At 34.7% G+C, this 24,065-nt stretch overlaps 1 protein-coding gene across 9 annotated transcripts in view; it reads left to right on the plus strand.

Annotated features, from left to right (window-relative positions):
* The window catches only part of DMD (dystrophin), a 958,404-nt gene that overhangs the window by 357,028 nt on the left and 577,311 nt on the right, over nucleotides 1-24,065 (plus strand). For all 9 annotated transcript variants that reach the window (XM_032193124.1, XM_032193145.1, XM_032193154.1 and 6 more), the window contains one exon: nucleotides 7,514-7,664. In XM_032193124.1, coding sequence (XP_032049015.1) covers nucleotides 7,514-7,664 — 151 coding nt within the window. The remainder of the gene's footprint in view (nucleotides 1-7,513; nucleotides 7,665-24,065) is intronic.

Here is a 24,065-nt window from a genome sequence, read left to right on the forward strand (position 1 = left end):
AATGGGTTAGCAGTTTCTTTAAGCAATTTAATTGCAGAAGATACTTGACAAAAACACGTTTTCATGTTTTATTATCTATAAGAGTGGCCCTAAGTATTAAAGTTAATGCTCTCACACACTAATATATAATTATTTATACTACTTTGAAGTTTTGTGTGTTTTTACAAGGTGCTAATAGTGCTGAATCAAACTGACAAAATTGCATAATTTGTAGGTTAATATTAACATAATCCTACAGTACGTTGTTTAGCAACACTATAGAAATAAAGTTTCCTGAATATTTTTGCAATATAATGAAGATTGAGTATCTTTAATGATAAAGCTTTTAATGATGTAAGTTGTGACACTTAGAAAATTTTATAACTAATAGTATTCTTTTTCATGTAGGCCAACTGGCTGTGAAGCTTTGCTAAAGCAGAATAGATCATAGAAGTGGATTTCACAGTTTATCAAGGAATTATATCAAAATTTCAGGGAACAAATTGAGACACAGATGCAAAATTAAGATTATTTGCTCTAAGAGAACAAACCAAAAACCTTTTGCACCCTGTCTAATGTTTGTGATTTTCCTCTACTCAAAAGTTTTTCACCTACATTTTGGTAACTTCCAAAAAATGCCAGCGTTGTGACTTGGAACATCAAGTACAACCACATTGTATAGAGTTCCACAGAAATCATATCTGATTTAACATCTGTAAATAACTGTGCAATATCAGGTACAATAATACCAAGGAATTTCAGTTTTTGCTTATATCTAATTTGATGTTGTCTTCTGAGTTGCTTTCTTCCCCCTCCAAGTCATGTCTGAAGAGTTAGGAGAGTGATCATCTCTGAAGCAAGAGTGCTGATACTTTTATAACTTAATGTAAACTGCACTGAAAATTGCTTCAGGAGTTGCCTTTGGCTGCTTTTTGCATTCCAGAGTGTCCCCCTCTCCCCCCAGTCACCCCCCCCCCCCCCCCAACAATAAATAAATAAATAAATAAATAAGTCCATTATGTACTAATGAGAAGAAAGGAAATTGACATCCCAGGAGGGAACATGTTAAACTCTGTCTTGAAGGAGCTGTGTATATAGAAAAGTTAGTCAGGTGTTCCATTTTTTTTACTTGTTAATTTTAACTTTCAAATTAGAAGAATAAGGCTAGCTTGATAAGTGTCAGAGCTCATGTACACTGCTTAAGCCCTTTGCAATTTATGCAAGTCATCCATTCTAGTCTGGAGTCTACATGGAACTTCATGCTTGGCTTCAGCGTGTTCTCTTCTATCTTCTTATCAAGTGTATGTTAAGAAAAACAGGACAGGGTAACAAAGAGGAAATACTGCCCAGATACTGGACAGTTACCTTTTATCTGCCCCCATTTCTACATGTGATCATCAAACAGAAAGGGATTTAGTAGATGAAGATATGGATGAGTCAATACACATTTTGTTTGTTTTAGCTCTATGATTTGTCTCTGACTGCAAACAAGGCTGGATCCCTAGGTAAGCATTTAAGAATTGTGAGGCTTGTAACAATACTAGCCTCCAAATTGTGTGGTTGGAGATTCTTGAGGAAGATGTAGTTTTCATGAACGTTTGTAGTTCTCAGAGGATTTCTCTGTTATGTACTCACTTGTGACTTTTTTCTATCTACATTCTGCTGTGCCAAGACTTCAACATCTTAGCAGTTACTCAATATATGTTGAGTTTACTCTTCTGCTTTTGTGAGTTTTGATATTATTGCATATTAACAGGACTGCAGATGGAAAAAAAAAATCTTTTAAATTTTAAAAAGCTATTTAAAGTAGTACTTTATATAAAATACTGTGTTACACAGATTTAGCAGGGGGAGCTCTCATTTGGGTATACTTGGGCAGTGTTCTGGAGGTGGTCCTCTAAAACAGTGTGATCATGAAGCTGCATGGTGACATTCCCTTCCATCCCATTTAGAATGGAGCTGCCTCTGCAGCAACAAAACTTCTCTTGTCAGCATGATAGTGTTCAAGTACAGCCAATCACCTAAGGAGAACTGATTTTTAGTGGATTTGCTTGTCCATAAATTCCCACTTTTTTTTTTTTTTTCCCCACTGATGCTAAATACTTATTATACCAAGGGTAGCAAAGTTTTATTTGTTTTTAAGACCTGAACAACAAGCACTAGTATTTCAATTTGTAAGTTTTAACTGTACATATCTTCTCCCTGCAACTGTTGTCTTTTCTTCTCCTTGCAACTTTTAGTATCCAAAGCAAAGGGAAGAAAAATGGAGAGTGATGGGAGATTCAATTTGCAAGTGTTGGAATGCAAATTCTATGATATTAATATCAACCCCTACTGAATTTTTGCATTTAAGCTGCTGATAAACTTCCTCATGCTGTGGAAAAGTAATTTCATTTCCTGAGGAATAGGAGGAGTTCTGCTCTAATGTATTTTTCAAAATGAGAAACCATACTGGACCAAAAGAAATGGATTTTCACTTTTATTTTCCATGTGATATCCTTAAATGTAAAATAAGACTTTTCCATTTAATTCAGAGAAAAGTAAGGTTAAAAAAAAGTGCCTTTCAGTTCTGTCTAAATTTGGAAAAATAGCATGATAATTGAAAAATCATCACGATCATTTTAATAAGTGATTGACTTCAGTTTTTAATTAGAAGATCAATAGTCTTTGTTTACAATGATGCGAAGAAATGCAACACATATGGCAGATCCTGCACAACTCCTGTGTTCATCTGTAGCTAAGTAGAACTGTCCTAAAATTTCCTAGGAATTTCCTCTGTCTCTATTTTCCCAGGTTTGTGTGCCGATTTTTTTTTATTTATTATTTGGTATTTTCTGACAATTTCTTGGTTGGTTGGTTCTGAGTTCCAAAACAAAATATGGGAGAATACTATTTATAAACAGCCTCACAGTATACTAAAAACTTAATACAGCTTGCTATTGTAGGGAACAGAGACTTAGCTCCTGTGGGAAGGCAATCAGTGCATAAAGCTTAGAGGAGTCCTTCTGTAAATTAATTCTTGTTCTTAAGTCTCCTCTCCTCCCCCCACCCTCCACATCACCTCCCCTCCTCCCCATTTCTGAAGAATTGGTGAAGAAACCAAATGAGATTTAATAAGAACAAGTGTAGAGTCCTGCACCTGGGAAGGAACAACCCGAAGTATCAGTACAGGCTGGGGGATGACCTTCTGGAGAGGAGCTCTGAGGAGAAGGACCTGGGGGTCCTGGTGGATGACAGGTTGACCATGAGCCAGCACTGTGCCCTTGTGGCCAAGAGGGCTAGTGGGATCCTGGCGTGCATTAAAAGGAGCGTGGCCAGCAGGTCAAGGGAGGTGATCCTCCCCCTCTACTCTGCCCTGGTCAGGCGTCACCTGGAGTACTGTGTCCAGTTCTGGGTTCCCCGGTACAAGAAAGACAGGGATCTCCTGGAAAGAATCCAGCGGAAAGCCACAAAGATGATACGGGGCCTGGAGCATCTTCCCTATGAAGAAAGGCTGAGAGACCTGGGTCTGTTCAGCCTGGAGAAGAGAAGACTGAGAGGGGATCTCCTCTGTGTATATAAATATCTGAGGAGTGAAGGACAGAAGGATGTATCCAACCTCTTCTCAGTGGTTTGTGGGGATAGGACAAGGGGCAATGGCTGCAAGTTAGAGCACAGGAAGTTCCGCACTGACATGCGAAAGAGCTTCTTCACAGTGAGGGTGACGGAGCATTGGAACAGGCTGCCTAGGAAGGTTTTGGAGTCTCCTTCTCTGGAGATATTCAAGGCCTGTCTGGATGCCTACCTGGGCAGCCTGCTCTGAGGAACCTGCTTTGGCAGGGGGGTTGGACCCGATGATCTTTCGAGGTCCCTTCCAACCCCTACAGTTCTGTGATTCTTAGTTTTAGATAGTAAGACTGTGTATCCTGAATGTTAGAAAGGATTGTTTTGTACCAGGCTGCACTTTTCTTTATCTTTTTGTCATTGTTTTTAATGGCAGGACTGATCATTTGTTCATGCAGTCATAGAATTATAGAACTGCTTGAGTGGGAAGGGACCTTCAAGATCAACCCCCATGCCATGGGTAGAGATGCCTCCCACTCAACCAGGTTGTCCAGGGCCTCAACCTGGCCTTGAACGCCTCCACAGATGGGGCATCCAGAGCTTCTCTGGGCAACCTATTCTGCCTCACCACCCTCTGAGTGAAAAATTTCCTCCTAATCTCTAATCTAAATCTCCTCTCTTTTAGTTTAAAACCATTCCCCTGTGTCCTACCATCTGCCTGAGCAAAAAGTTGCACTCCATCTTCTTCTAAGCCTCCTTTAAGCACTGAAAAGCTGCAATGAGGTCTCCCAGGAGCCTTCTCCAGGCTGAACATCCCTAACATCTCTGCCTTTTTTCATTGGCAAGGTGCTTCAGCCCTCTGATCATCTCCATGGCACTCCTCTGGACCTGCTCTAACAGCCCCACATCTTTCTTGTGCTGAGGGCTCCAGACCTGGATGCAATACTCCAAGTGGGGCCTCACAAGAACAGAGCAGACTGGGGCGATTACCTCCCTCAACCTGCTGGCCACTCCTCTGTTGATGCAGATAAGGCTGCAATTGGCCTTCTAGGATGCAAGCATACACTGCTGGCTCGTGTCAAGCTTTTTGTCCAGCAGAACTCCCAAGCCTTTCTCTGCAGGGCTGCTCTCAGTGAGTTCTGCTTCCAATCTGTACTCATATCTGGGATTGACCTGACCCAGGTGCAGCACCTTGCACTTAGTCTTGTTGAAACCTCATTAGGTTCACATGGGCCCACTTCTCCAGCCTGTCCAGGTCCCTTTGGATGGCATCTCTTCCTTCTGTTGTATTGACTGCACTACTCAGCTTGGGGTCATCTGCAAACTTACGGAGGGTGCACTTGATCCCGTTGTCTATTTCATTGATAAAGATATTAAACAGCACTGAGGGACTCCACTTGTCACCAGCCTCCCCTGGACATAGAGCCATTGACTGCAACTCTCTGAGTACATCTTTCAAGCCAATTCCTTATCCACTGACATGTGCCTTGACATGGCTTCCAGGAGGATCTTTTCCATGATCTTCCCAGGCAGAGAAAGTGAAGTTCACTGGTCTATAGTTCCCCGGGTCTTCCTTTCTACCCTTTTTAAAAATGGGAGTGATGTTTTCCTTTTACCAGTCACCAGGGATTTCACCTGACTGCCATGACTTTTAAAACCTGATGGAGAAACACTTGGCACCTACATCAATCAGTTCTCTCAGGACCCTGGAATGCATAGCACCAAGCCCACCCCCCTTGTACCTGTTCAATTTCATCAGATGATCTCAAACCTGTTCTTTGCTTACAGTGGGAGGGACTTTGCTCCCCCAGCTGTTTCTCTGAGCATGAAGATGCTCTTCATGCTCAGAGAAACAAGAGATGTGGGAAGCCTGATTGGCAGTGAAGGCTGAGGCAAAGAAGTTGTTGAGTACCTCAGTCTTCTCCATGTCTGATATTACCAGATCTCCCTTCTTCTTATGAGAGGGGGAACACTCTCCTTGGCCATCTTATTACCAAACTGGCAGAGTACTTTTATCTCAACTACTTCCCATGGTTGAATGTTTGTTGTTTTGTTTAATAAAAAAAAAACTCTTCTCGTAGATTTTTAAGTGTGTATTTGCCTTATATTTTCCCTATCTTATAGTAAATATAAGAGGAAGTTCAAAGTCTCTGATTGCTGGTGCAACTCAGTTTAGCGTATTATTTATCAAAATTGGTTACTATGAGGAAAGTAAATAGCCATACATAGATAGTTATGAAGTGATTAATGTTATTCATACTATATGGTATTACAGGTTTTTAAAATGTGAAAATGTAGTTGGGAGTATATAAACAAGAGAAAAAAAAAATCTGTTTTCTGTCTTCCTCTTCTCTCCTCCCCTCCCCCCCCAAAATCATCAGTACAATTGAAGATATCACCAGTGTTCCTTGTTAGTAACCTGTTTTTATATGGTGAGGTAAACTCTTAATGATTGTTTGAATATTACAGTTTATCCACACAGAACCAGATTACTTCCTGGAAAAATAATAGAGCATCTAAACATTGTTATCCTTTAAGTACACCCTAAAACCTATTATAATCTTACAAAGAAGGATTATTAAACTAAACAACAGTAGTATATTTAATGATGATCTGCTAACAAAGCATTCTAGCTAATCTCTGATTAGTGATCTTGTCAACAGGAATCCAAAATGTAGGATAACTGAATTCCTTAAACATTGGCCATCTTCAAAATAAATTCTGTTTTCATTTCATGTCTTTCATACTTGACAGGAGTCAACAGATCTTGAACCACAAGATTAATCAGTCACTCTGCACAAAAAAAGATTAGATTTACCAAAGTGCCAGAAGTGCGTACATGGTCTTGTGTGTAGTGGACTGTATACTGGTAGACATGGAAGTAATATTTTTCATACTAAGTTAATGTACAAAATTATATTTTAAATATCTTAATTTTTTTTCACTCATACATGTATTTCAGACATTTTTATTTTTGCATAACTATCTTTATCAAATACTCAAATTGAAATGAAACACATAAAACCATTAAAAAAAAAAAGTGTTTAATAAAAGTAGGAGAATACTCCCTTTACACGCTAAAAGTGGAAAGTCTTTTGAAGGATGTTGCTTTTTCTTTGCAATAAAAACAGATGGACATTTGCATCCACTGGGGAGGCAGAAAAAATAAGTTTCTTTCCATAAAATTGGAGCAGAATTGTACTATATGCTTGGAATTATCTGGGGCATATAGATTCTATGGAATCTCTCACAAAAGCAGATTTCATAAATTATGTAGCCTTTTGCATCTGTATGCAATATTATAATATTATAAATCATATTTCTACAAAAGAAAAGTCCTTTAATCATAATAGGGTCATGGGACTATATTTTGTTAATAAGCATGTCAAGAATCTGCCTACTGATTTTCATTCTTTGTTTTATGGTATGGTGGGTCAGATGTGTCACAGATCTTTTAAATTATTTTCCCTTTGAAAAGGGATCTGAAAGTAGTTGTATTTTCACAACACAAAACCAGTATGTTAACCCACAGAGAATGTTTGCAGTGTTGGTAGCCACAGCAAGTTACTGAACTGTGTTGTGTTAGGAGCGTTTTAGCAGTACTAGTGTTTTCTTCATGCTAAGTATATGGGCATATACCCAGTTACACTGTGGTCTGTGTGTGTTAAACCTGTGATGTGAGTTAGAGTAGGTTTTAAAGCTGTTAACTGAAAACATGTTATGACCATGGAATTCATTTGAAACATCAAAAAACATTAAAAATGGATGATTGATTTTTGACACATATGTTTAGCAATATTTTCACTATTCAGAAGTACTACCATGTTTCTGTTTGATACAACTTTACAAATTTTTAATATGGAATGCCAACAACGTTGCACAAATTTAATCTGAGAAATCCAACTTTTTATTTTTTTTATTTTTTCCCCTGTGGTAAATAAATAAAGTGTCAATAAATAGATAATTACTTCATCTCCTTTTATGCTTGTAGACGGTTTGACAAATCTTTCGAGAAGTGGCGACTTTTTCATTTTGACATGAAGAGCTTTAATCATTGGCTAACTGAAACCGAAGAGAAGCTGTCAAGAGCACAGATAGAGGCTGGAGACGTGGGTCATGTGAAAACCAACCAATTTCTCCAGGTATGATTTGATTAACTCATTTCCTGTTTTCCTGCAGTAATTAGAAGTTTGCTGGTCTGGATAGTCTGTATAGTTTTACAGTTCGTTTGAGGTAGATTTCTAGTGTAGAGTGTTTAGTGGCAATTATGGTAAGATATGGTAATATCTTAGTGGCAATTATGGTAAGATATGTTGTCCTTATTAAATATAGGATTACATGGTATATTGTAGTACTACCACAGTTACGGACTCAATTTGGTCTTTATTTAAAGTGCCCATTAATTTCCATTTTATGTTTATAACCAGCAAAAGTAACAGGCTTTATTTTTTAATTTTGTGGAAAAAATGTGATTAACCATTGAGTTGTACAAGAAATATTTCATGAACTAAGTCTTGCAAGTGCCTTGCTCATTTTACCTGCTTCATGTTTTAATCAAAGAACCTTAAGGATGCTTGTTGTCAAATGTGGTATGACAGAATAGCCACTTAGTGCCTATGTGTCCAGTTCCAATTTGTATGCTTTTCATCTTACAAGCTCTTTGAGCAACATAAGGAAAATAGTAATTCTAGTTTCCTGGTAGTTTCTTTCATTTCTCTGTTGTATGATTGAAATGGTAATGGGTATGAAGAATTAATTCTAAACTGATATTTTGCAAGTTGATAGGTTCAGCTGAATAAAATGGCTTGACTAAACTCAGGTTTCATGTCATAAATTCTTACTTCTGCATAAGAAAAATCACTGTTAAACTGATCATTGTACATTTGAATTGCTGGATTGAATTATTGGATTTCAGGTTGAAAGAAATTAGGTCTGTCTAACATTAAAGGTACCGTTTTGGTCCTCAGGCTTTTACTAATCTATAGCCTGGAGTTAAAATAAACAAATAAATAAATAAAATTATGTATTTGGTATTTTAATATTAAAAGTTACCTTTTTTAAATTTAGGCTGCTATTTCTTGCCTGTAATACTGCTGAACCAAAAAGGAAAACAAATCAAAAAGTATAAAAATGATGTAACTGCTAAGTGATATATTGAGCTGAAGAAGCTAAAATAGTTCGTAAATATTTTTCTATGAATTACCATCACCACATCGAACACCAAGATCTGGATGAAAAAAAGGAATAAAGATGCTTTCTAATGCATATATAAAAAGTAGCAGACATCATGTATTTTTCCAAACCACTGAAAATTTGGCTTTCTGTCTCGCAGTTTTAAGCATTTCTTTGAAAAGCGAATATACACTCTAGTACCTGTCTGGCAGACAGTAATATGGCAGTCCAAAGCCTCACCCTTTCTTCTGCTTGGCCTTGCCTGCTCAATCAGCCTTCTCTGCGCTATTCTAGTGTCCTCAAGCAGCTTCAAATGTATGTTCAGATCAGTGAAAAAAGTGTTTCTTCCTTCTTTGCTAACAGTATCTAAAATGATATTTTCTTTCTGTGAAGAGTTTGATCTTTGAGGGTTTCCAGACCAAGTTAATGTGTCATAGATGTTACAAATGTACTGTATGCATTAGAACATTTCACAGTCCCAACAGATTAGAGATGTTAGTCTTCTCACTGTTGAGGAGAAACTTCATACTAAAAGAACCTGAGGTAATGCCCTGCTATAAAGAGGCTTAGATTTTACTGTAGAACACGACTGCTTCTGTTCTACATTTCTCTTTAACATAGCCTCCTTCTCATGTAAGAAGTATGTTTCATATTTTATATTTAAAACATAAGAATAATGAAAACATCTGAACATAGAATCATCTAATGGTTTGAAAGGGGCCTTTAAAGATCATCTAGTTCAACTTGCCATTATAGGGACATCTTCCACTAGACCAGATTGCCCAAAGCACCATCCAGCCTGGCCTTGAACGCTTGGCATGCACCATTTCTCTGGACAGCATGCTAGCAGAGTGGATTTCTACCAAAATTTTCTTTTTGCAGTCCATCAAGCATTCTCTTCCTTTTTCCTTGTGTTAGAAATCCCAGCATATTTCCAAAAAAAAAAAAAAATCATTTAATTCAATAAAACAGTAAAAACTACATTTCTGATGAAAATTCATGGAACTTGAAAATGTTCCAACTAACTTCAAGAACACAGACTAAATGTTATTCTACATTTATTTATGAAAGAATGTTTAGTCTGAAGCTCCATTTTCACAGTTTTCTTTATCGTCTCTTCATTTTCTTGGTTAGCAGAAAGAGTATGAAGCTTACACAGCATACACTGATAGTGCAATGCAGCAGGAAAGCCTCTTGTTTGAAACGTATTAGGCTTCTATGAGTCTGACAGGAGATACCATTAGAATTTCCATTAGGTTAAAAAGTTAAAACAGCTGTGTGTTCTGATTTACTAGATTAGCAACTTGTTTAATTGATAAGATCATGCTGCTCAGTGAACCATATTCAGAACTAACAGGATTTGTCTGAAAATTCTTTCACAACCAAGTGAATGGTCTTATACAGACTAAGAGGCTGTTTTAGGAAAAGAAATACACCAAATATTCAGATGTGTAGTCCTATCTCTAGACAGGGCTACTTTGGAAAAGTAAAGATGAGTATGTTCATTAATATGTTCATTTAATACATGGAGTCAAATGTTAATGTGAAATGAAACAGTCAACACTACGATTAGGTGATTATGTTAATATAGGTTAAGAGATAATTACATTCTTTCAGATGTCTTTTTTTTTGTTTCCTTTTTGCTACACAATGCAGTAGGATATTACACAACATTTATGCACATACTATATTGTAAACAAAGCCTAATAATAGAATTGTTTCATTTCAGGTCATGAATACTTGAATACTCTTATTTGAAAAAATTTTGTTAGGACTTCTTGAGAGCAGAACTGTGCTGTTGGAAAAAGAAATAACACATTTTATTTTTTAAGAAATTGTAATTGACTTTTATAATTAGAATACATAGGCTTTTAAGGGATTTTTTAACAGATAACATATCATATATTTTATTTGAAACTTATTGAACTCAGTCATTAAAGTAGTTTTTTTTTTTCTTTTTTTTTTTCTCTCTCATTAGTCTGGTTGAAAAGTTTTTCTGTCTCTTCACTCCTTAATTCACTGGGACTTCAACTTCAATCTCTTCCATTTGCACTTAGTTAATACACATTTTTTCTTTTGCCAATACTGAGATGTAGCTCAGTTTTATCTACTCCCTGATGTTTATTCCTTTCTGTTCTTATGGGCTTCAGTCAGGTCCTCTGTAGGACCTCATTTTGTAGTTTTCTAATCTGCTCTCATATTAATTCTTTAATTCCACACTTAAATCCTGTGTCTGTGTCTTGTTTCCTGTGCCTATGCCTCATTCTAAAACACAGTCTAAAACATTCTAAAAAGTTCTCAAAATAGCACAATGTTGTTCCAGCTGAGACATCATCCATACTGTCATTAAGGTAACTCAGGTGTTACACTTTACGGGCTGGATCTTACCAAGGCTGAATGTTCAAATATCATTTGCAATCATCTGTCTAAAAGTCAACATTTCAATTTTTTTTCTTGTGGTCTGCCTTTCAACCGCAATATATATTCCATTTAAAGTGAAAAAAATAAAATACAAGTTACATTGGAAATTGGTGCCGGTTTTATATGCGGGGAAGAGGCAAAGAATAATTACTATTGTGGTGTGTGTGTGTCTGTGTGAGGACATGGTGTTCAGGTACCATAGGTAAATGCTAAATTGACTGCTATACAAACACGAATTCTTCAAAAGTATCAGAACTAGACTGACATGATTCTGAATCATTGCCTGGAAATTTAAAATTAGTATCCTTATTTCAAAAATACACAACATCTAAAATATTTACTCCTTAAACTGGCATTAAGAATTGGTCAGCAGTCTATCTCTATTTAGTATCAACTTTGTAGTTGCAGGTTTAATTCTATTCTATTATTTTATCTGTTGTTTGGAATTTTATATGTGTTTTGTTTGGGTTTTTATTTTTAAATAGTAAAATAATTGGATCTGAATTGTGAAAAAATGTCTTGTGTTCATGATGTTCATCTATTGTGTTTGGTCAGGGATGGGCAAGGACTGGACTTTATAACTTCTTTTCTATAATTTAAATGCTTCAAAAATAATACCTTTCTATAATAATTTCTAAATTTTATACTTTCATTTACAGACATAAATATAAAGGAAATTATGTTTACATTTTATTTTATTTTATTTATTAAAACCAGTGAAATTTTGAAATTATCAGATGACAAGTTTATTAGTTATACTCTTCCTTCTGAGCATACTGTGCTTCTGAGTTACAGGTCTCTCTTAAATTGTTCATACATTGAATTTTTCAACATTTAAATTTTAGAGTACTTATCCAAGTCTGAAAAAGGCTTGTGAATGACTCATGCCTTCTTTAGACTTTCCTTCTACTGCAGTATAATGTCAGGAACTTCATGTTTTTGCTTTGCAGATGTTGTAAGGAAAAAAAAAATACAGAGAATCCAGGCTTCTGTGCTGAAAGTCATGGTCATGCTAATAATTTTTCTCTTCTATATCTAAATTGGATTTTATGGATATTGATGAGTTAATAACCACTAAATTTAAACAGTTCTTTCTGGAATGCAGCACAAATAGAATTAGAGGATATAGGAGAAAACAAATGTTTTAGTGCTTCAGGCCACATATTCTCATACCACAAAAACACAGTGGTAAGAGGGTGGACAGCATGCTCTAAATTTTCCCAAATGTAAAGCTTGTGAAAATTAAACTATTTTATATAATGATTGCGGATTTCATCATTCACATTTTGTGTTTTAGACTTATTTCCCAACTGTGCTGATAATCCCCAATACTCCTTGTACCATTTGGGATCCATTGTGATCCAAATGGTTCATTTTTGTCCATTTAGATCAATTTTGTTCCATCTGGTTCAGTTTGGACTATTGTCTTTTGTTATTTTTATTTTTTTCCCCCAGAGAAATTTAATCAATGAGAAATCAATCTAGTGTCTTTTTTTTTTTTTTTCTTTCAGCAGAGTCTTTGATTAGAACAATGATATTGCAATGTCTTTCACATTGCAAGTTCATATATGGCACTATTATAGGAGCAATGTATTATTGGCTAATATTTCACTATTAACAAAAGCATCCAGGTGCCTTGAAAATAGATACAGGAGGTTTTGTTTGTTTGGTTTGGTTTGGTTTTGTGGTTGTTGCTGTTATTGTTTCTTAGTATAGTATTTGTTTGAAAGTGTATCCTGAATTAATAGTAAAAATATTTTCATGTTGTATTAACCTATAAGAAGCATTGTTTTGTAATTACATCAGACATTTAATTCTTCTCTACTGCACACTGTTGTAAATAATTATTCATTCCTAATTTACTGTATCCTACTAGACGACTTTAATGTAAATTTTTGCTACATGTAGTGGGACATTAAGATGTCCAAAGGCTATAAAATGGTTTGTTTCTGCCAACTCTTGTACCAGTAATTAAGAATTCATTGCTTATATTCAGATCTTATTGTAAATCTTGGCATTGTTTATTCAGATAACCAAGTTAATTCTCATGAGTAATTAATTAGGATGAATTTTTCAAGCATTTCCTTATGAAACTCTTTGAAATAACTGTTATTATAACTACTGTGCATAGACGCATAGTGATGTCTTTTTTTTTTTTTTTTTTTTTTAACATAAATGCATAATCTTGTAATTTTCTTTGTCTAGAAGAAAACAATGTTCTTAGACAGGATACTGTCCTAGATTTCGTGGTACAGATTTTCTGGTACCTAATTGTGACTGCCTTGCTATTTGGGGGTTCATTTGAGAAGGTTAGAGTACTGGCATAGGGGGATCTGGAGGGACATCTGAGGTCTATACCCATTTCACAAATATTATTTAGAAGTGTATATAAGATAGAGGAAATGGAGAATGTGTTTTTTACATGCTAATGCATCTGGCTTAGTTTCAGGGCTATTTAGAATACTTATAGTCAGTGATGTGTGCAGATAATACAGTTTAGTTTAAAAAAAAAATGTTTTTGCCATGGTATGAATACAGTTAATCTGAACATGTCCTAGAAGTTTGAAAAATGAGTGACTGACTGAATGACTGCTTTGAAGGAGGATGATACTGGTTCTTTTACCTAACAAAATGTTTATGTTGATTGCTTCTTTCAAAAGTACTTCTCACATTGAATCTGCGATCCATATAGCATGTGGTTGAATCTGTGAGTATTGATGCATAGATGTAAAAGTAAGACCCGGCAATACAAACTTGTGAGACTTGATTTGTGTCAGTTAATGACTGGGCAGCCTGGGTATCTTCCTAGGTCTTCTGATGGGAGAGTTTAGCCATTAAAAATTGTTTGCGTGAAACAATCAGGGAAAGGTGAGACTCTTGGTAGAAAACATTCTATACAGATTAATTATATAAAGTCGTGCAAAAAGATTTTGCTGTGGCCCTTTTCATGGATACCTGTACTGATCTTATTTTGAATCTTTCATCACAACAGATTTTGCAAATTCTGATACACTGATTTTCAAAACCATCTTATTTTAGTCTAAGGCCATAAAGATGTCATAGTAAGTGCACTGGTCAAAAAAACAAGATAAACTCACATTGCTTTAAACAAAGTAAACTGTTTAAAAACAAATAAACAACGAACCCTGCATTGTATAAGTCCTTAATGTTTATGCAAAGCAAGTAGCAAAGGATCAGCATCTGTCCTCAAATTGTCTAGAATATTAAGCTGTATTTATTCATCCTAATTTTGGAAGTCAATTTTTGTCAGGCTACGACAAATGATCTTTTGTCTTTTACACTTAGGTGTTTTCAGTTTTACAGTGAGTTCCTTTTCACTGAAAACCTTTATAGACACCTTTATGGAGATTTTTGTTTGGTTTGTTAGTTGGTTGGCTTTGTGGTTGTTTTTTTTTTTATTATTATTATTTTTATTTATTTATTTTGATAGTATTTATTTATTTATTTATTTATTTTTGATGCAATGAGAGGAGTCAAGGGAGTTGGGTATGAGCTTCAGTAGTCATGGGAGAATTGAATAGTCACCTGGAGAATGGAGTTTTTGACTAGATTGTTTTACTAGTTATTGATCATTCAGGATGATTTTGTCATTTCATTTATTTCTGTAAGGTGCTATGTTATATACATAGACAGAATGTAGCAGGTGTGGAAATATCAGTAAAACACTTTATTTGTTTAAATAAAATATTTACTTCTGCCCTACAGCAAACCTCCAACATACTCCTTTCCTACTAAGTATATGGAAGTAAGATTCATCTCACCAAAACAGATGCGAAGCAAACATCTATATTTGAGTTGGTGTTTTTCTCTACAGACAAAGAACAGAAATAGGCATTTCTAAGATGAAGGTCACATGACCTTTCTGAGATACACAAAATATTTGAAAGTGAACTGACATTGGATACGTTAACTTCTACAGAAAAAAAAAAAAGTTCGTATTCTATTGGTAAATTTAATTTAGTGTGGGAACCTAAAATATTTAAGATTGAATGTACTTCAAGTGTGCTCCTTCCTTCCTTTTATGCATCTTCCAACAGCTTTTGAATATTCAAAATTTACAAGTGCTAGTGAACCAATGCTAGCTGGGATATATTATAAAGTAATGTATTTGTGCTGGAATAAATTTTCGTAATTGGGCTAGACATTTTGCCACAGTACAAAGATAAAATTCATTGAATGTTTCACTGCATGTAGTAGAAGAGAATAAAAATGTTTAACTGTATTTCCAGTTTGCTCTGTGAACACTAGAAGTATTGAAGCTAGAATTCATAGGCATTTGTGTCATGTAGTTATCTATAAGTTCCAGGTGAAATGTCCTAAATTGTGGGGGACCTTTATAAGGTATTTCTGTTTTGTGTGAATTCTCAGCTGTTTACTAAAGTTTACACACTGCACCTGTTCCCCTCTAAGCACCCAATAACATCTTTTTTTTGATTCTTCCCTGAAAAATGAATACACTACAAATATGCTGTGGCATCTCACCCAAAATCTTAGCTTGCATTAATTGAAAACAAGCAAACAAACCAATAAAAACTCACAATCAAACAAACAAAAATCCCAACAAGCTATTGAAACTTCAGATTTTTTTTAATCTGATTTTTCATAATGGAAATAATGAGACCATTATAGTAAGAAAAAAAAAGTCAAAGTTTTCTGCATTTGCAGAATATCTTCTAAGTTCAAACAATAATTGTGCTTTGATTCTGATGAAAAGGAGAAATAAATATGTTGTGCTTGCCTCACAGACTCAAGCTATTTTAAAGTTTACGTTCTAATTGAATGATTTAATGGAGTGTAATGAATGACGGAGTGTGGCAAATTCTAGTTTATGCATCAGTTGGAACAAGATTGTAATAGACTGCTGCACTCATCATCTGACTATGTTAAATTTGATATTTACATATCTCAAACCTTCGAAAATTTCAGAATAGTTTCTTGAGGGTTTTTTAATGAAGGACAAACCCTTACACGAAGTTAATCTAAATAGGACTCTGTCCCAACAGAAATGCTAGGAGAAGGGAAAGAAGAAATGGAAGAGAACATATTTAGAACAGCTTTTCCGATATGCGACGAGTATATTAGGCTATTTTCACATTATATGAGTTTTCTTACAATATCTGTTCGTAAGTGTACAATGAAAATCAGCTGTTATAAGTGAAGTTAAAATAATCAGAAAATGATTTGGTTCTGTAATAAAAATGCTTCTGTGCTCCTAAGATGAGGAGAGTGCTCTTAATGTTAATTTCCCATTAGTGTGGTAGAAACTGTAGCTATTATTCACCTGTGTTATGTAAGAAAGTTCAGACAAAATTTATTTTACTGAAAGCTGGCAATATAGGTGCTATTTTATATAAGCAAGTGATCAGTTTCATTTATTTATTTCTCATGATTTGTTGGCACCAGATAAGCTATGTTCTTTTGCCTTCCATAACAAGACAGGGCACTTCTGTGTTCCCTTTTAGTAGCTAGACTCTAAAAACATGTTAATGCCAGCTACTGTTTGTTTTTTTTTTGTTTGTTTGTTTGTTTTTTGTTTGTTTTGTTTTTTTTTGGTATTTCTTGAATCAGAGCTGTTGATAGCACTGTTGTGTTTTTATCAGACCGTAAAGACCTCAGGACAAGTAGTGTTTGTAACTGTACATTGGTGTAGTGGGTCCTTAGTTTTAGCTGGGCCCTCCTTCAAGAGCTCAGAGCTAAAATCATACTGGTTGTAATCATTGCATTTGAGATGAATACAGACGAGGGAATGTAGTAGTAGACTAAAAATATTTACTGTGATTACTTTTATTTTTATTTTTTTTCTTTTATCTTTATTTAACAACACTGTCAAAATTATATAATTCTATTGAAGTATACTGGACTATACTGGAAGTATACTGGACTATACTGGAAGTATACTCTAGCATCCTGGAGCCGTAGAATGTATTATTTAAACTCTGTTTTGGTTTTTGGAAGACACATTCTCATTTGTGATGACTGACAGCATAAACATATCTTTTTCTTGAGCATCTTTCGTTAGCCCTTACATTACTCCTGAGCATTTCAGGGTTTAGAAACAAAGAGGAACTCACACACCTGGGAAAGTTCCTTGCAATATTGTAACCTTAAGCCGCTTCAAATACAACCTGCTCTGGTACTTTCTAAATTTACTGTCACTATCCTATTTCATTACCTCTTTTGTAACTGTAATGCCTTCAGCGATGGCTGACTTATGATTCTCAAAACCTTTCTCCAACCCTGCCATAAGCAAGGGAAGCTATGTGGGAAGGTACTGGCATCTGAGTGTTCTGCAAGATGATGACAGGAGTGTTTTCATAAGTTTGAATAACACAATGACTTTGCCCAAATATGACATCAATAAAATTAGGATGATAAATTATCTCTGTGTTTGCTTGTTTTAAAATTGTATATGTTCTGGTTTCAGTTAGGAGAGAGTTAATTTTCTTCCTAGTAGCTGGTAGGGTGCTATGTTTTGGATTAGGATGAGAAGAGTGCTGATAACATGCTGATGTTTTACTTGTTGCAGAGCAGTGCTTACACCAAGCCAAGGACTTTTCAGTTCCTCGCTCTGTCCTGCCAGCAGGCAGACTAGGGGTGCAGCAAGAGCTGGGAGGGGACAGATTCAGAACAGCTGACCCAAACTGGCCAAACCCTCTGATTCCATACCCTCTGATGTCATGCTAAATAGATAGCGGTGGCTAGCCAGGATGGGGGGGCCAGCAGCTCCTTGGGGTCATCAGTCAGCAGGTGGGGAGCAATTGCATTGTGCATCATTTGTTTTGTACACATTATTAGTACTAATACTATTATTATTATTGTTATTTTCCTGTCTTGATAAACTGTCGTTATCTCAACTCATAGGCTTTACTTTCCCATTTCTCTCCCCCATCTCAGAGAGGGAGGGAGAAGGGTGAGTGAACAGCTGTGTGGTGTTTAGCTTCCAGATGGGTTAAACCACAACAATATATTTAAAAAAAAAAAAAAAAAAAAAAAAAATAAGTTGTAATGACCCAATCAGTACACACTTAGTTTTAAAAATGGAGAAGCAATCCGACACTTAATTCTGGTCATTTTATGCTCTTGCTAGAGGAAATAATGTTTTTGGAGCATGAAAACTTCAACAGTTTGCAAATACTAAATTATTAACCAGCAAGGATTAAATACAGGTAGTGTTTAATATATAGCCAAGACCTTATTCTGTTACTGATTTATTTATATCAAAACTCTGTGGATCTGTTGAAGTTATTACTGTAGCTTCTTTTATGATGGACAAGACTAATAAAAATGGGACTTACAGTGGTTTAATTTAAGTATTAAGAATGGTTAGGGGAATAAATATATCATCCTGATAATCATTTTAGTGTAAAAGTGAATAATATAAAAGTACATATACATGTACTTTATCTATTTGTTTCTCCAAAATCACCAAAAATCCATGAAAAAGTCAGTTCAGTGGAATATGTTGAATATTTCTTGTTAATAAATAGGTCTTTTTTGTTTAAACTGAAAGCTAATGTTATTTACCTGGCTATTTATACTTCAGATATAAATTTGAAATGCAGCTGGCACTATGTCTAGGTCACCGTGTTTTTCCATGATAGAATTCTAGTTTATTTTTAAAAGCTACAGAAAACAGTAGAACACCAGTTTTCTGTGGGTTTTTTATAAAACCATACTCACTGTTTGATTAAATTCATAAAGAAATGAGATGACTCATCAATACTGTTTAGTGTATAGCATCAATCCACATGTAATCTAAAAGCTGTATAGTACTCTTTGTGTTAAAACTATGTTGCAGGTAACTTTGCTTTCCTGGCTTTGTCCATCTTTTCTGACATCTTTTTTGTATTGTGGTGTAGAATTTCAGTGACACTTATATCACTTAAACACAGAGGAAGTTTCTTTATATGCCCTGTTTCCATATATGCCTTCAAAGGATTTTGTTAACACCTTTGTCTGTGTCACAATGAAAACTCCAGGCGTAACTGATTCTTTACCACTTTCCTCTGTCCACTTTTTCTCTTTTTATATCTTTTTCAGAATTGTTGTTTTCCATTATAAGTGTCCTTAAGGCTTTGAGGTTTGCATTCTTTATTCCTACATGTACTTTTTTTCATCGTATTGATGCATGTTCTGCTTGGTTTTCTCTTTGCAGATATGTATTTCTTTACCAGTGCTGGGTCCTCTGCATTATTCATCTGATTTTCAAATTCTGTAAGAGCTTTATTCTGAATTGGGCTGACTTGCTTGTTATTAGTAACAGTAGTAATTAAAAGAAGAATAGGTTTTTAAGAATTAAAAGAAAAAAATAGATATTTTGTTTTAGTTATTAAAAGAAGAATAGGAGAGTTCTCTCAGGCTCCAACAGATTTCCTAAAAACCTTGGACACTAGTCAATATAAATGAAAGGTTTGCTTAGAAAAAAACATTTCTGTCGATATAAGTTTTAAGAAACTAAGGTGCTATATTTTAAGCATTAAGAATTCTGTGTTAGCAAAATCAGAATCTCTGAATGCAAGCACTTCTGATACTGGATTATCAGACTGGACTGAGATTAAATTGTAAGAATGCTGTAAAAGAGTGGATAGGAACATTTCTGTTCCCTCACTTCTCGGAGAAGTTATTTTGAAGGTAAAATAGCCTCTTTGTCATATTTTCATTTGATAAATATAGAAGAATAAGTGGAATTAATTAAAAATAGGAAAGAAAGGAGGGCAACACTGACAACAACATATTTTGCTTGGTAAAAGTCATAGTCTTGTTTGTCTTGGGAAATTAAAGAACTAATCTGGTGATAATATTGAATATTTTTTACTGAGTTTGTTTGCTTCTTTTCAGATGATTGATTTCTATTGAGCTCTCAATAGATTTTATGCATTTTAAAGCCATAATGTTTTCAGGTAGCACACTTAGGGTAACCTTCAGAACATTTTCAGTATTTATGATAATAGTTTAAATGTATTACCTATCTTGAAAATGTTCTGCAAAGGAACATGTTCGTTTATGTGAAGATCTCAGAGAATGGTAATTACAGAGTGTTGTGAGGAATGGAATGAATACTAAATCTGGGAAGAATGCTAGATTTGAACAGAATTTTTTTTTTTTAATGAAATCTCTAAAAAAATGCATACATTTTATATTTTGGCAGATAGGTATATCTTTGGCAGATAGCAAGGATTTTTTTTTTCTAAGATGCATTTTAAAATCAAAATGACCGTGATGCAAGAACTTACTGTGTCCTATCTTATTATGAACAATAGATCTGATGGATTTGTTCACAAGTGCAAATATGTAATCTGTTCTACTGTTTTATTTTGACACTAGTTTCTGTATAAGAAAAATAGACTAGAATTTGTTTAGAAATTTAGAATCCTAATTAAGCTTTTAATTTCATTAAATTCTTTCATTCAGGTCGTTGCATTATCTTTGTATTATTCATAATGTTATCAGGAGTACTTCAAGTAGTATATAATTGTTTTTCAGTTAATATCAGTAGTTTCTATGTAACATGGATTTGAAGTCTTCTGAAGTCTCTTCACATCAGAGACAGTTTATCACAATGACAGAAATCAATCGTTAGCTGCGCTTGATTTTATAAAGACAGTACAAATTTGGAATCTGTACTAACAGGTAATGATTTTGAATGTTACTAGATTATGTATGATAGTTTCATAAGAATTAGTCACATTAAGCAAGTGATAATATAATATAAGAGTAGATGAAGTAATTTTCTGTCCAAAATTCACAACTGGAAAAAAAAAAATCTAAAAATCAAAAAATTCAAACTTTAAAGCATCCAGATAAATATTTTAAGTGTAACTGTGAAACTTCCAATTTTGACTGCTCTTACTAAATATTTAAATTATTACAGTTAACTCAATCCCTGTTGAATCTATTGTTGTCATTGTTAGATGGATTGTTGGATTTGGTTTGTACACTACTGTGTAGTCCTTATGATCTTTGTTCATAAGTATCTATACTTTTTAATATCTCTTCAAGATCTTTAAGATTTTTCTGCGCTCTCTTATCCTCTGATATCTCGTAAGTATTCTCAGATAATAGGGTTGAAGAAACAATTTAGGATTTTTATGCAAGAGAATATAAAAGCAGTTTAAGTAGCAAGATAGAACAATCACGATATTAGGAACTGAGATAAACTTTGCTTGCCAGTGACTTGTATAATACAGATTTTAAGTTTCTGACAACAAAAGGCTGGAGCAAGTGATGCCATATACATTCAAACATATTCAGTCTTACGCAGCTGTGATTATATCAGTGAAAATTTCAGATCTCAGTTGTCTGACATGAAAGCATGTCATGATGGTTTCCACACATATATCTAATTATACACCTAACAGTTTTTGATCAATGACAGAACAGGTCAAGTACTGAAAAGTTTAGCAAATAGTATCTAATGTGCATACTTCAGCGTGAAATGCATTCTGTCCAAGTTTGTGGTCTTAACACAGGTTGGGAACATTCCCTTTCTGAATGGAATTGTTTTTGAAGTACCTCTTCAGCAGTAAGTGTGATTTAAAGCAAAATCATTCCCACTATATCATTGCCACTAAAGTAGTTCATAACAATGACCAGTGTCTTTCTGAGAGACAAACTTTTTCCCTCCATTCAGGATCTCCAATCCACTATGGTTGTCACTCCAACATATGCAATACTAGAATGAATCAGAAATCATCTGCCCTACCTACTGAATATAAAAGCTGTCCAATCTTCATAACCAAAAAAAGTTTGGGAAAAGTCAAGGAGTGTAGAATATTGTCTCAAAGCCAATTATCCTGTTGTCCATAGTCAGCAGAACGCCTTAGACAGTTATAAGCAAGATCAAAAGCTTTTTCACTTAAGTCTTACCCCTTACCCCAAATTCCAAAAGGCGTACAGAGAGGTAAGATTAATCTCTCTTAACTGCACTTCATGCCATCTCAGATTATTTTTCATTGAAAAAATCTCAGCAGCCTGTTACATGGAGTGACATTGTGAACAGTATTTTGTCTGTTTTTGTCATTGTTTTCTGGGTAGCTATTCTGTTTAAATTGGTGCAGAGTAATGAAGTTAATAGTGGCTTCACTAATTTCTGTTGTAATTAAACAAACATACCAGTGCAGATCTGAGTCTGAAGCCATTGATAGAAAAGTAAGACTGCATCAGAGTTAAAATTACACTTTTCTCGAAATCCACAGAATAATGTGCAGAATAAAATTATTTCAAGTTCTGTAAGGGTATTTCCTAACAATATTGGATCACTGAAACATATTTAGAAGTTTTGAAACTATTTAGATGTTTTTTGAAACATATTTAGATGTTTTGAAACTATGCAACAATGTTATGATTTGAAAGCACATACAGCTTTTCTCTGGAGTAAGACCAAGTTTAATGGAAAGCTGGGCAGCACCTTCAGTATCCCTTTTTTCTGCTAAAAGTTTTAATTAAACTACTGTAAACAAACAGACTTTTGTTAGCCCAGTGGGATGTGATACAAAATGGATCTTCAATTCAGCACCAGGTTATTGTGATTAAAAGTCCCTGTGAGGTTCATATTTCTTTTTTCGTAGCACAAACTGGACTCTGATCTGTTTATGACTCCTAGGAGAACAATATTGTAGTATAATTCTCACATATGAAAGTAACACTTTTTATACCTTGAATAAATCATTCTTTGAAGAAAGCTAACAAGGCTAGATTGGAAGAAAAAGCTGTGCAAGGTACGTAAGTACGTATAGGAGACGTATTCAGATATGACTCGAAATCTCACAACAAACTTCAGAAAATGTGGTAGAACAGGTCAGAAATGAAGGCTAAGATTCAAAAAGATTATGATGATGATTTGGAAATAGTTTCTTAAAATATGCTATGTTTAAATGTTGCATTTTTTTTTTCCTAGAATTTATCTATGTTTCAACATGCACATAAATGCCTAATTGATTTCTGAAAATTAGGACAATGCACCTTTGAAAGAGGGCCTAGGTATGCATGTTTTTTTTTTCCTCATAGCATCCTTGGAACTTGGTTTTTAGTTCCAGTTGCTGCAATGTGTCACCTACTTACTGCTTCAACTTCAGTTGCTGGATACCATATATGGTACACACCTCTATATGGTTATAGTAGAGTACCAAGTGAATGTTATTCTATATGCAGACAGTACATGTGGGCTCCTAGTGCTCTGATTTTTTTTTTTTCCCTTCTGCTTAGGCCTTCTTTTATAAATTCTCTGGGAATTGGCTCATAAATGAGTGGTCAAGACATACCATTTCTATTTGGAAGAAATTTATCTAGGAATCTGATCTGCTCAATCTATCCTTCACAGGATGACCATAGTTTTGAGAGACTTGGTCCTGTTTCCTACCCCTGGGCATGAAAGTATTTAAATGGTGTCAAGCAAGTCACCAAAAGTAAGGAAAAAATAAACTGTCATGTCTCCCTGCAATTCATCCATGTACTTCCATAAATTAGTGTTGCAGTCAGTTGTGTAGATGTGTTCCTCCTCAATTTAAGAATCACATGGCCTATGAAGAAAGTTTCCTAAGATAAAATGTAGGAGTTGGGGTTTATGATTTTGTTGTTTTGTTTGTTTGTTTTCTTGTTCGTACAAAAATATGAGGCTGTATCTATGGATCTTATTTTATTTTATGGAATATTAGTTACTAGTTAAAGAGGAATGCTGAGACTATGCTGAGGCATGACAAAAGTAGTTTTAAATCTTCACACCTGATAAAAATGAGACTCAATGGAAAGGCAAACAGCTGATTTCACAATATATTAGTAGGAAAGAAAACAAAACAGTAAGAAAGAATACTGTAAGAAAACATACCTTTTTGAAAGTGGCCATTAGAGTAAGTGCATTGTTAGATTTGCCTTTTCATTTTATCTTTCTGTGTTCTCCTAGAAAAGATCTACTATGACTGCTATTTTGCTGT

This window comes from Aythya fuligula, chromosome 1, assembly GCF_009819795.1.
Source record: "Aythya fuligula isolate bAytFul2 chromosome 1, bAytFul2.pri, whole genome shotgun sequence".
In the NCBI taxonomy this organism is placed as follows: domain Eukaryota; kingdom Metazoa; phylum Chordata; class Aves; order Anseriformes; family Anatidae; genus Aythya; species Aythya fuligula.